The sequence below is a fragment of the Pipistrellus hanaki genome (assembly GCF_964339955.1).
Source record: "Pipistrellus hanaki genome assembly, chromosome: 5".
Taxonomy (NCBI): domain Eukaryota; kingdom Metazoa; phylum Chordata; class Mammalia; order Chiroptera; family Vespertilionidae; genus Pipistrellus; species Pipistrellus hanaki.
Window position 1 is genome coordinate 45695512 of NC_140507.1, and position 12982 is coordinate 45708493.

The 12982-nt window shown below is 37.2% G+C and overlaps 1 protein-coding gene across 9 annotated transcripts in view; it reads right to left on the reverse strand.

Annotated features, from left to right (window-relative positions):
• INPP4B (inositol polyphosphate-4-phosphatase type II B) overlaps positions 1–12982 on the reverse strand; it is a 561675-nt gene that overhangs the window by 144610 nt on the left and 404083 nt on the right. For all 9 annotated transcript variants that reach the window (XM_084884243.1, XM_084884241.1, XM_084884245.1 and 6 more), the window contains one exon: positions 468–615. In XM_084884243.1, coding sequence (XP_084740369.1) covers positions 468–615 — 148 coding nt within the window. The remainder of the gene's footprint in view (positions 1–467; positions 616–12982) is intronic.

Genomic DNA, 12982 nt, shown 5'->3' on the forward strand with positions numbered 1-12982 from the left:
AATCAAGAAGGAAGTTTTTACAGAAAAGTAACCAAAAACAGATGAGGTAAAGACACAGGGATTATTAGCAAGGTCAAAGCTTGGGTTATTGGCTGGATTTCAAGCTATTTAATAGAAATATAATGCACACCACAAAGGAGAGTCACATATGTTATTAAAATTTTTCTAGTAGTCATATTCAAAAAATAAAATACAGCAAGTGAAATTAATAATATTTTTATTTAATCCCAATTATGAAAGCAGTCTTTGTTTGGGTACTAGAAACTCAAAATCTGCTGTGTATTTTACATTTATATAAGATCTCACTTGGACTAGTTACATTTAAGGGATTAATAGTCACACAAGGCTTATGCCTGCCACACTGAACAGGTCTAGAATTTCATGTTATCATGATCCTTTAAGAAAAACTATTTTATAGAAAAAAATGATTATTAATGCAAGAGACAATCATAATTATTTTCTCTTACCTACACAAATCTTCTTTTATGTGAAGAGAGATCAATTCCTTAGGAATATGAAAAGAAAGTATGCTCTCTGACATCTGCTCCCGGATTTGCATCCACTTATTGTCAGATGTGGGAAATCTATATAATTTACACACCGGGTTCTTTAACACTGCGTAGAAGAAAGAAACAAAAGCTTGGGGGTTAAATTATAAAGATATGCACACTATATGAAGATGAATTAACAAAATCATTAATCAAAGTATTTTCTAATTATTTATTCAATTGGAATTTGTTTTTAAATAAATCATAATCCATTAGTGTTTTTGAATTTCTAATAATTTTGTTCTTTTATCCATATTATTTTTTCAGTAGCTTCTTGAACATATAGTCTTTATCAAATTAAAAAATAACACATCAAATGCTAATTCATAAATATGACAACTGTGATCTCCAATTTACCACTTATTACTTTATTTTTCTTCTAAAGATTTCCTTAACACATATGTATTTATAGATAGAGATGAAAATACACGTATTTATATATAATACACACTTTGAAAAAATATATTTCTGAATTTCTTCTGATCACTCTTAGTCAGCTTTACCTATTTATATAGTACCATGGTCAGCAAACTGCAGCTTACAAGCCACAGACAGCTCTTTGGCCCCTTGAGTGTGGCTCTTCCACAAAATACCATGACCTAGGTGAGTCTATTTTGAAGAAATGGCGTTAGAAGAAGTTTAAGTTTAAAAAAATTGGCTCTCAAAAGAAATTTCAATCATTGTACTGTTGATATTTGACTAATGAGTTTGCCAACCACTGAAGTAGACGACAAGTATAATATAGTATTCAGCATAGTAAGTTTTATAGTATTTTTTTCCCCGTGGGGTTTTAAATGACCCCATTCCTAAAAACTATAGATTTCTTAAATGTCAGAAAATTTATTCCATGGTTTACGATCTATTAAAATTCAAATATTATACCTAGTTTGGTGCCATTGAGTCAATAACACACTTTCCCGGAATTGTATATTATCAGGATCAAGATAGGGAGACTATGAACAAACTGTATATTCAAAGTAGTGGGCAGTGATTAGGGGAGAAGTGACAAGATCATGCCATCAAGGGCTTTAAAGATTTAAAGAAAAGGTGTAGAACCAAATATAAAAATAATAATTGATCAAATATAATAATAGTTGCCAGCACTTCTCCCACATTCCTAAGCCATGTATTTCAGGGTAGAATTTTATTTCTCTTCCCTCTGGCAACCACCACACTGCTGTTTGGCCAATACTTATTCCTTGTATTTTTTTTTTTTCATAATAGTCATGCTAATAAGTGTGAGGTGATATCTTATTGTGATTTTGTTTTATATTTACCTGATGTTTAGTGATATTTAGAATGTTTCTATCCACCTGTTGGCATGATTTATTTATAAAACTATTTTCAGATAATCTACCCAGTTTTTAATTGGATTGTTTGTTTCTTTTGCTATTGATTTGTATGAGTTCTTTACATATTTTGGATATTAATCCTTACCAGATATATTTTATTTTATTTGAAATATTAAAACTTACAGCAAGACACTAAAAAAAAAAACACTATTATATTTCATTCATTTTTAATGTGACAATGTTTCAAAGATATAAGAATTTTACTACAACATCTATTGTCATATCTCTAGAGTTGGAAAAGGAAAAAAATGTATTGAATTCAATATAGTGTCAGTCAGGTTAAAACACTCCTGAGATCTCATGAATTCTAATACAGTTAATATGATCAAGAATATAAATGCATCCTTTTATAGTAAGACAAAAACTCAATCTCAAAATATCCAATTTTTTTCTTACTAACCTAAGTAAGTATTCAGCTATTTGGTTTATCTATACTCAGTATATGTGCAGCTTTTTAATCTTTATTGTTAGGAGTATACAGAATCATGGCATCCTTCAAACCGTGATTAAAATCCTTGCATTTTTCTTGCCTTTTATCCTATCTAATAAAGAGGAAATACACTAATTAACCATCACACCCTCACAAAGATGGTGGCACCCACAGCCAATAAGGAGGGAATATGCTAATTGATTGCAACACCCTCAAAAATGGAGGCACTCACATCCACAAGTTGGTGACTCCCAGTCCCATCAGCCCCACCAGGGCAGTAGCCATGCTGCACAGCTGGGTCCTCCCCTAGGCGGGTCTGGCCACTTTGAGCACCTGCCTCTTGAGTCCCCCCAGTCCCCTCAGCCGCCCAGCTGGCCTGAGGTGCAGGCAAGCCTCAGATGGTGGCTTCCCAGCTGCCCAGGGCCACCTGAGGCTCAGTAACCAGGGCTGGCTGAGGCCTGCACTGTAGGCAGTGGCAATAGCAAAGGTGTGATGGGGGCGTTGCCTTCCCTTGATCGCTGGGCTGCCTCTGTCCCTGAGGGCTCCTGGACTGTGACAAGGGGCAGGCTGAGCTGAGGGATGCCCCCCTCCAGTGCATGACTTTTCATGCACTGGACCTCTAGTAAAATAATAACCATATTTAGAAAATTTATATTTTATATTAATTCATAAATGAAACATTCTTCATTTCCTGTTATCACAAAGCTAGTCTTTCAACTTTTGGTTTTATTGTTTTTGTTTTAATGCTCTTCATTGCATTCTAAATATAAACCATTGTTGAAATGACTTCAGCAGAAATCAAGGGCAGTTTGATTAATGAGCTCCAGAGCTATCCTCTGACCATCCGGTGCATGACATGCAAGGATCCTATGGTAACCTGCTGTTGATAAGGGAAACACATGGGGCAAATAATTTAAAATATCAGACAATCTGATCATCCAAAAAAATTCCAAGTACTGTCTCCTGTCTAACTTTTATGGTATGAATTTTTGAAACTCAGAGATCTCCAAATACTAGTATTAAATTTTATATATTCGTCATGATCTCAACGTAGATATAGTATAGATTCCTTATCAAATACCTACTATATAAGGCAAAAACACACCTACTCTGTATTCTGAAGTAGCATAAAATGGTTCATGACTTAAAAAATAATAATAATGGCCTGACTTAACTTCCATGAAAATTTGTTTCACTGGTTACAAAAATGACCAGATAAGATATTCTCAACTCAAATTTCTTATTGGGTGGATAGTGGGGAGATTTTGACATCATTAAATAAAAGAAAGGCATAGTATTAATGCATTAAATATTGAACAATGAGCCATAAGTGATGAATGTTTTTGTCATTTTTTAAAAATGTTTCTTCCCTATTGCAGAAATAAAATTCTGACAGTTCTGCACATACACTCTGGCTGTGTACTAGTAAATGAGTCTGTCATGTTCAGCTCTGACTTTCCACAGATGCCATGACTTATCTCCAGAGCTTCCCAGACAAGAAAAAAGCTAAAGGAGTTCATGACCACCAAAACAGTATTACATGAAATGTTAAAAGGTCTTCTTGAAGAAGAAGGAAAAAAAGATAAAAAATATGAACAATTAAATGGCAATAAAATACATATTTGTTGACAACTGAATCTAGAAAACAAAATAAGCACGCAGAACAGAAATAGATTCATAGATACAGAGAACATTTTGATGGTTACCAGATGGGAGTGGGCTTGGGGGATGGGTGAAAAAGATAAAGGGATTAAGAGGTACAAATTGGTTGTTACAGAATAGTCTTGGGCATGTGAAATATAGCATAGAGAATATAATCAATAATATTCTAATAACTATGTATGGTGTCAGATTGGTATAAGGTTTATCTGGATGATCACTTAGTTATATAATATCTAATCACTTGGGTTTACACCTAAAACTAATTTAATATGCTAAGGTAATAGAAAAATAATAAAATGATTAAAAAAAGAGATATGTTGCTGACCATAAAATAAGCTCAATCCAGCAATAATATCTATATAACATCTATTATAAGTTCTTCTTAAAGGCAGCCCTATGTATATCAGCTGCTTTTTCCAAAACAATTACTAAAAATATCATGTGACATATTCTACCAAGAGAAGAGTGGTAGAGACATTCTGGACCATACCTTGGTCTTGTATTGACTTAATAAAGGTAAAGTTCTAAGCTGGTCCAGATAGAGATTCATTCCCCTTCAGACCTACCCCATAAGGTGAACAAGCATAGGGACAGAAAGTAAATGACATATTTTCCCAATAAATTGAAGCACAACTGAAATTTTTGTATTGTCTCTTCCAGACACTGTAACAGGGTGTATTTAACAAGATAATGTGCCACCTGTTTTTTTCATGGGATTTACAAATTATGAAAGCCCAGCTGCTCCAATTCTGAATTTTCAAAGTAAAGATGTCAAGAAAATGGTCAAGCTACCAAATTGACAACATACACAAAAAATATGGCTGCTCAAGCAACCTGCAAAAAAAAAGATAATCCAGAGAGCTATTACGGGTGTGATTTTTCTCTTTTTTGTGTCTCTGTTAGCGCTGTCAGAGGATTGGACAAAACAATTTTAGAAATCTGGATTCTGGGTCAAGGGAATCATCAAAAAGCCTCATTCTATCAGGTTGTCTTTAACATATTTCTCCAGAGGAAGCTCATCTGTGATTATCTTCATATAATTTCTTGCTTTCAGGAGGTGGTTGGAATCATGTATTTAAATGGAATCTGACTTTATTGGCTTTAAGCCTTACAAAATCATTATTTTAATGTAGTACAGGTTCTTGTAGAGAATTTATTCATTCTGTAGCTTTTAATTATGCACTTGTTTAATAGTTCAATTATTCAGCTGAATGTACATGCATTGCCTATTCTCCAAATGCTACCTTCTACTTACTACAGATAAGTCTGAATAATCCAATTAGACATTGACACTCTGTATGTATACTTGAAAATATCTTAGATTTATATATCTTAAATGTACGTTGGTTCTGTTTAAGAGTGGGCAAGAATTGAAAAACCTAACAGAAATCACTAAAACACATAAAACACTAATCATGGCTAATAGGAAAAAAAAGGTAAAAAAAAAAATATGACAGGAGCTCTGAAAACACATAAAAGAAATATATCTTTAAGAATACTAAAGATCACCGAAAACAGTTTGGCTCAGTGCATAGAGCGTCAGCCTGCGGACTGAAAGGTCCCAGGTTCAATTCCGACCAAGGGCATGTTCCTTGGTTGCAGGCACATCCAGTAGGCAGCTGATCGATGTTTATCTCTCATCTATGTTTCTAACTCTCTATCCCTCTCTCTTCCTCTCTGTTAAAAATCAATAATATATATATATATATATATATATATATATATATATATATATATATATTTTAAATATATTTTATTGATTTTTTACAGAGAGGAAGGGAGAGAGATAGAGAGCTAGAAACGTCAATGAGAGAGAAACATCGACCAGCTGCCTCTTGCACATCCCCCAACGGGGATGTGCCCGCAACCAACGTACATGCCCCTGACCAAAATCGAACCTGGGACCTTTCAGTCCGCAGACCGACGCTCTACAGCTGAGCCAAACCGGTTTCGGCGAAAAATCAATAAAATATATATATTTTAAAAAAAGAAAATATCTTCTTAAAAAAAAAGAATACTAAAGATGAGGAAACAGGCCTGAGGGGCTGGGTGAGATGGGTGAAGGGATTAATCAAAACAAACAAACAATCTGGCTTCTTGGCTCAGTGGTCCCAACCTACAAACCAGGAGGTCACATTTTAATTTCAGGTTGGGGCACGTGCCCAGGTTATGGACTCAATGCCAAGTGTGGGGTGTGCAGGAAGCAGGCAATCAATAATTCTCTCATCATTGATGTTTCTTTCCCTTTCCCTTTCTCTCTGAAATCAATAAAAATATATTTGAAGACAAATAAACAAAAAAAAAATCTCATAGACAGACAATAGTATGATGATTATCAGAGGGAAAGTAGGAAGTTGAAGGAAGTTGAAGAAAGGAAAAGGGGCATAAATGGTGATGGAAGGAGACTTGACTTTGGGTGGTAAACATACACTACAATATAGAGATGACATATTATAGAATTGTATACCTGAATATAATTTTATTAAGCAGTTTTACTCCAATAATTTCAATAAATTAAAAAAATAAAGATGAAATTGTTAAAAAGGCACTACGAAGAAATTTTTAGTTACTATTCTCTAGGTTTGTCATAAAATCTAAATTTTTATTGTAAGTTGTGTTTAAAACACACACACACACACACGCACACACACACACACACACACACACACACACACAATAGAAACAGGATATAAACTGAGTTGGATAAAGTGCTAGTCTAGCTAAACCCATAAATTCTTGACCCTCCATCTTCAATTCAAGTCCAAGAATAAGAAAAGCTATAACAAATATCAGAATAAAACATGAAACACTCAGGTGTTTCACAGCATTGCTACCCTCAAGGAGAACAGTGAGAGTGCCAACTGTGCATGAACAGGGGGAAATGAAAGAGGGAAGGACATAAGTAAAACCTCACTTCAAGGGAGAGCACAGGCATCACAATGAAGAAAAGAAAAACCTGCCGAAACCGGTTTGGCTCAGTGGTAGAGCTTCGGCCTGTGGACTGAAAGGCCCCGGGTTCGATTCCCGTCAAGGGCAAGTACCTTGGTTGCGGGCGCATCCCCAGTGGGGGTTGTGCAAGAGGCAGCTGGTCGATGTTTCTCACTCATAAAATAATTTGTTTCACTCCTTCTAGTTTGATTTGTTCTCTCATCATTGATGTTTCTGTTTCTCTCTCCCTCTCTCTTCTCTGAAATGAATAAAGTATTTTAAAAAGGAAAAACCATAGGAAAGGCCTCTTTACATTTTAGCCACAATATTTGTGGAGCTTGGTCTCCAACTGGAGATCACATGTCAGTTTAGTGTGCAGAATTTAGATGTTATATTTTTGGTGGTCAAGAAAATAATTTGTTTCACTCCTTCTAGTTTGATTTGTTCTGTTTAATTCTAGTTCAGGCATTAAATCAGGGACAAAACTAGAGCAGGTAGAAGTTGGCTCATATTTCATGCTGAGCAACCCGGAACAGCCTGTAGTACACCAAACTCATATTGCTTCTTGCCAATGTGCCTCTGTTTAGGCATTCCCTGCAACTCAGAGAAGCATCCCTCTTTCATGGTCAACTTCCTATACACTCAGCTCAGCTAAAGTCTCCCCCAGGAAGCCTCCCTTGGCTTCCACCCCCTGCCTCCCCACGGGTGTCTCTCCTTTGTACTCGCCATCCCCATCTTTGTCATGGTTCTTACCAGTTGTGCTCCAATTGTCTGTTTACATTTTTGTGTCCCCCATGGGAATGTAAACTTTGTAAAGGCCAGGGCTGTGCAATTTTCCTCATGCAGTAAATGCAAACATTCCACAAAAATGACCTTAAACCTTGCAACTCAGGTGTTTCACAGCATTGCTACCCTCAAGGAGAACAGTGAGAGTGCCAACTGTGCATGAACAGGGGGAAATGAAAGAGGGAAGGACATAAGTAAAACCTCACTTCAAGGGAGAGCACAGGCATCACAATGAAGAAAAGAAAAACCTGCCGAAACCGGTTTGGCTCAGTGGTAGAGCTTCGGCCTGTGGACTGAAAGGCCCCGGGTTCGATTCCCGTCAAGGGCAAGTACCTTGGTTGCGGGCGCATCCCCAGTGGGGGTTGTGCAAGAGGCAGCTGGTCGATGTTTCTCACTCATCAATGTTTCTAGCTCTCTATCTCTCTCCCTTCCTCTCTGTAAAAAATCAATAAAATATATTTAAAAAAAAAAAAAGAAAAGAAAAGAAAAACCTCCTGGCCAGCGTGGCTCAGTAGATGAGCACTGATCTATGAACCAGGTCAGGGTTTGATTCCCAGTCAGGGCACATGCCCGGGTTGCAGTGTGGGGCCTGCAGGAGGCAGCTGATCAGTGATTCTCTCTCATCATTGATGTTTCTGTTTCTCTCTCCCTCTCTCTTCTCTGAAATGAATAAAGTATTTTAAAAAGGAAAAACCATAGGAAAGGCCTCTTTACATTTTAGCCACAAAAACTCTTTTGATTACATCATCTTCTTGCCTTTATATTTTCTTCTAGTTTACCTAAAATGGGCAATGGAGGAAATAATGTACTTAGAAACATAGTGGAAGCATTTAAAGGTGTTTAAGAGATCACTCCATTGATTATTAATTAGATAGTGAAATTTACTCTTCCATTGAAGCTACTTAACATCCTAAATATATTAGCACATAGTAATGAATATATATATGGGAATTCCAAAAGAGCAAAGTTAATGGACTCCATCGCATTTTTTAAAACAGCAAAGGGCAAAGAAATCTGTGGAGTAAGCATATAGGATCAATGGCCAATGTTATATGCCAAAATGACTCCAAATTGTACATATCAGATAGTTATAAATCCAAGGGCAAAATCTATTTGAACTAATGTGGATGAAATAAAAGAGATATTTTTGTTGATATTGTCTAAAATTTGATAAGGTAGTAAATTTAGTGCCTAATGAATGAAAAGAAAACTGGGGATTTGTTTTTGCCTGGAATTCATCAGGGTGCAAATAAGTATAGAGAAAAATTTCTAACAATCTCTTAAAATATTCTTGTCATGCATTGCTTTTGATGGGGGTATAGTGAGGAGAATGTGACCCCAGTATTTATTATAGCTCAGTTGTGTGATATTGTTAAAAGCAATTAAAATCTATGTTGTCATATGAGGCAAAAAACATTTCATAACTGAGACTTTGGGAGTGATCTCTAAGAAAAGCAATAAATTATTTTATTTGAAACCTAAATAATTACATTTGAACATGTTTCTCATGGAGGGAATAACAGTGCAGCTTTTTATTACCTAAAGAAAATAGTCAGAGGTATGCTTGTTATCAGCCATTCGACAAGCATTTATTGAGTTCCTATTGTATTCTGGCCCTCCAGATACAGAAATAAATAAGCGATGTTCCATCTTCTTAATAGTTAATATCTAGCATCTGCAGCAAAGCAGCAGCAGTAGATGACTTAATATACTTTGGGGGGAAAAGAATCAAAGATATGGTGGCCTATTTTGAAAAAAAGGTGTGATTCGTCTGTAAAGCAAGGAGTAAAAATACCATGAAATTCTCCAAATCGGAAGCACTGCATGGATTTAGGACTGAGGGCAGGACAGTCCTCTCTCACCTTTGCTCAGATCCTGGCTTACAAGATCATGAAAATTATCACTGTCAGACACGCCCTTTGTGAATGTGAAGGACAGTATCCACGTTGATGCTCAGTATGAAAGTGGTCTTTAGAGAATAGAAACGATAATTTCATGACTCAAGAACTAGGGAATTCAACCGAGGAAGATGCTGTATCAGATGTGATGCTTGCTGACAGGGGGAAATGCACTCAAAATGTGAAGATATTAGGAAACTTTGGGATGGGGACCATTGGCTCCACCGTTCTGGCATAGTAATAAGGGTCTACAGAAATACTGTTACAGGGGAAATTGGGAGAATTAAATACAGAGAGAATTGTCATCCTGACAACAAGGTAAAAAGATGTATCTGTCTGTGGTAAGACTTATTAAACATAAATAACTCCTGAGAAAGACAATTGTCAACGACAAAGAAGTGATATATGCCTCCATGTGCAACTGATGGCAAAGAATACCTGTATGAGATATTTATAAAAAAGAAGAAAGTCATAGCAAAAAATAAACTAAGCTATATCTGTTCCAAACATCTGTGAGCCAAAAAGGAAGTCAAAGCCTGTCCAAGTTGATCTAGTTGTTTTTTGTTTTTTAACTGATGAGTAGAGAGGTTGACCCTTCTGCTGGGGTCACACTGATGGTTGGCTAATCCAGGCTTTCTCACCAACAATCACAGCCTGTCCATGGCTTACATTGTAACCGCTGCAGCCCGCTAGTTCCTGTTTTGCTGGTGACAAGGTGTCTCCGTTGCTGTGATTTAATGGGACAGATGAGAGACCTAACTGTCTTATGCTTGTCTACATTCAAAATTAACTCCCCCTATGTCCCCACCCCAGCAACAAATAGATTTAAGTATTCTTACTACCATTTTGCATGAGCAAATAATTAGAGGTAAAGCTAGTGTTTTAACAACTTTATGAGCTCTATAGTTAGAAAGTCCAACTATAATAAATAAGAGCTTTACATTTCTAATACTTGCTGTCTTGCAGTGTGTCTTGTTTCAGAGAATATAAAATCAAAGAGCTAAAAGGAATTTGGTTTCTCCTGTAGTTAAGGTACTGCTATATCTTTTTTATGGAATTGTCAGTTCTGCCCACTCCTCCTCCTCATATTTTCTCTCCTTCTGCCCTCAATTCCCCAGACTCCCGAGTACATATTCAACTTGCAAGACAAAACAGGGCACGGAAGAAGTGAGACCATAGAGGGGGAGAGTTTTTTTTTTTTTTAGTCTTACAATAGATAAGTGAATTTCCTGAATTATAAATGAAGCCTCTGGAGATATAAATAGAAGAGGGAAGAGCTGCTGAGAGATATGACATTCTCTTCTTCTCACTCAATAAGTGCTTCATAACTCACTGGAGGCTGGCAAGTTCCACACAATACATGAAGGCACAGGCTGAGAAGGATGTCAATAGATCCCTTTCCTTCAGATTTTTAAAAATGCCATATGGGAATATAATGGGTTTATTCCAAAGTCGCTGAGTGTAGATGGATAAATAAATAGAACAAAAGACAAAGGCACACACAGGCCAAATTCATACATATTCTATACCTGCACAATGCATTTTTACATTCTGTACAGGAACATTTTATGGTTGTACTTAGTTGATTTGTAATACTTTTAAAAATCTAGTGCACAGTGAATTCGATGGTTGATGTATCATAAAATTGCACACAGCCTATATAACTTTATTAACGGATCCATCCTAATAAATTTAATTTTTTAAAAATTTAAAATAAGTGAGATCATGTGATGTTTGTCATTCTCTGGTTATCGTATTTCACAGCCTATCCATGCTGTCTCAAAGAGTAAAAGATGCTTACTTTTTACAACTGTGCAGTATTCCATTGTGCAAATGTACCTGTCTTTTAACCCATTCACCTGCTGATGGGCACTTAGGCTGTTTCCAAATCCTAGCTATTATAAATAACTAGAGGCCCGGTGGATGAAATTCATGCAAGAATAGGCCTTCCTTCCCCTGGCTGCCTGCACCGGCTTCCTGCTGGCACCTGGGACCCAGGCTTCCCTCATGGCCCCGGCTTTGTCCAGAAGGTCCTCTGGAAGGATGTTTAAAAGGAAGTCTGATCTAATGCCCATATTACACTTTTATTATTATAGATGCTGCTACTAGCATAGGGGTGCATATATTCTTTCTGACTGGTATTTTGGGGTTTTTAGGATATATTCCCAGGAGTGGGATTGCTGGGTCAAATGGCAGTTCCATTTTTAGTTTTTTGAGGAAACTTCACACTGCATTCCCACCAGTAATACACTAGTGTTCCCTTTTCTCCATATACTAGCCAGCACTTGTTGTTTGTTGATGTGTGTATGTGTGGGGGGCTGGGGATGTATTTAATTTTCCTTGTAAAGTAGTTCTGTGGACCCTTACGTTACTACTAGAAGCCGGGTGTTTTTGTACACGGAGGTGAGAGGGTCCCACAGCCTGACCTGTACCCTCTCCAATTTGGGAGCCCTCAGTGGATGTCCAACTGCCCTAACTGGCAGTTAGACATCCCTCTTGCAATCCGGGACTTCTGGCTCCTAACCACTCACTTGCCTGCTGCCTTAACCACTTTACCTGCTGGCCTGATCCCCCTAACTGCCGTTCCCAGCTGGCCTGGTCACCCTATTATCTTTTTCTTTTTAATTTTATCTCATTCACACACAATTGTATTTGACTTCCTTACTGGCTTCTCCCTCTCACACAATTTTTCTCTCTCCTTTATGTAACACTTTTTCCTACTGACTCATCATTTATAAACTTTTCTTTCTTCCTTATTTCCTACTTCTATTCCATCATCCTTCTTCCCATCTTTCTCCTACCCACCCTCCCTCCCCACATTCCTTCTTTCCTTTATCCTACCCCTTTCCTCCCTCCCCTTTTCCTTCCTTCCCACCTTAATTTTTTTCTTCACTTCCTCCCTCAAACCTGCTTTGCTCCCTCCCCCATTTCTTCCTTCTTCCCATTCTCCTTTTAAGCTCTACTGGCTCCTCGTTAAACCTTTTCTTTTCTCCCTCTTTCTCTCTCATCCTATCTTTCCCATACATCCTTCTCTACTTACGTCCACTGTTTTAATATCTATCTACCTGCCTAATTATTCACTATCATTTATCTTTTTTTTTCTTTTCTGACTCCTACTTTTTAAAACCTGTCCCCAGTACACAACTATACTTGATTTTCATTATAGCTCCTACATTTCACTCATACATCCTCTTTCATTCTTTAATCCTGCTCTCTACTGACTCCTTCATAAATACTTCCCTCCCTCCCTCTCTTCTTAAAGCTTCTGTTCGGGGAGTGGGGGAAGAGTTAACCCCCAGCCCAGGGCTCAGCCCCAGCCAGGTGTTCGCTGCCCCCCCACCCTTCCCTAGCCTTCCCACATCCGTCCTGCTCCCATCC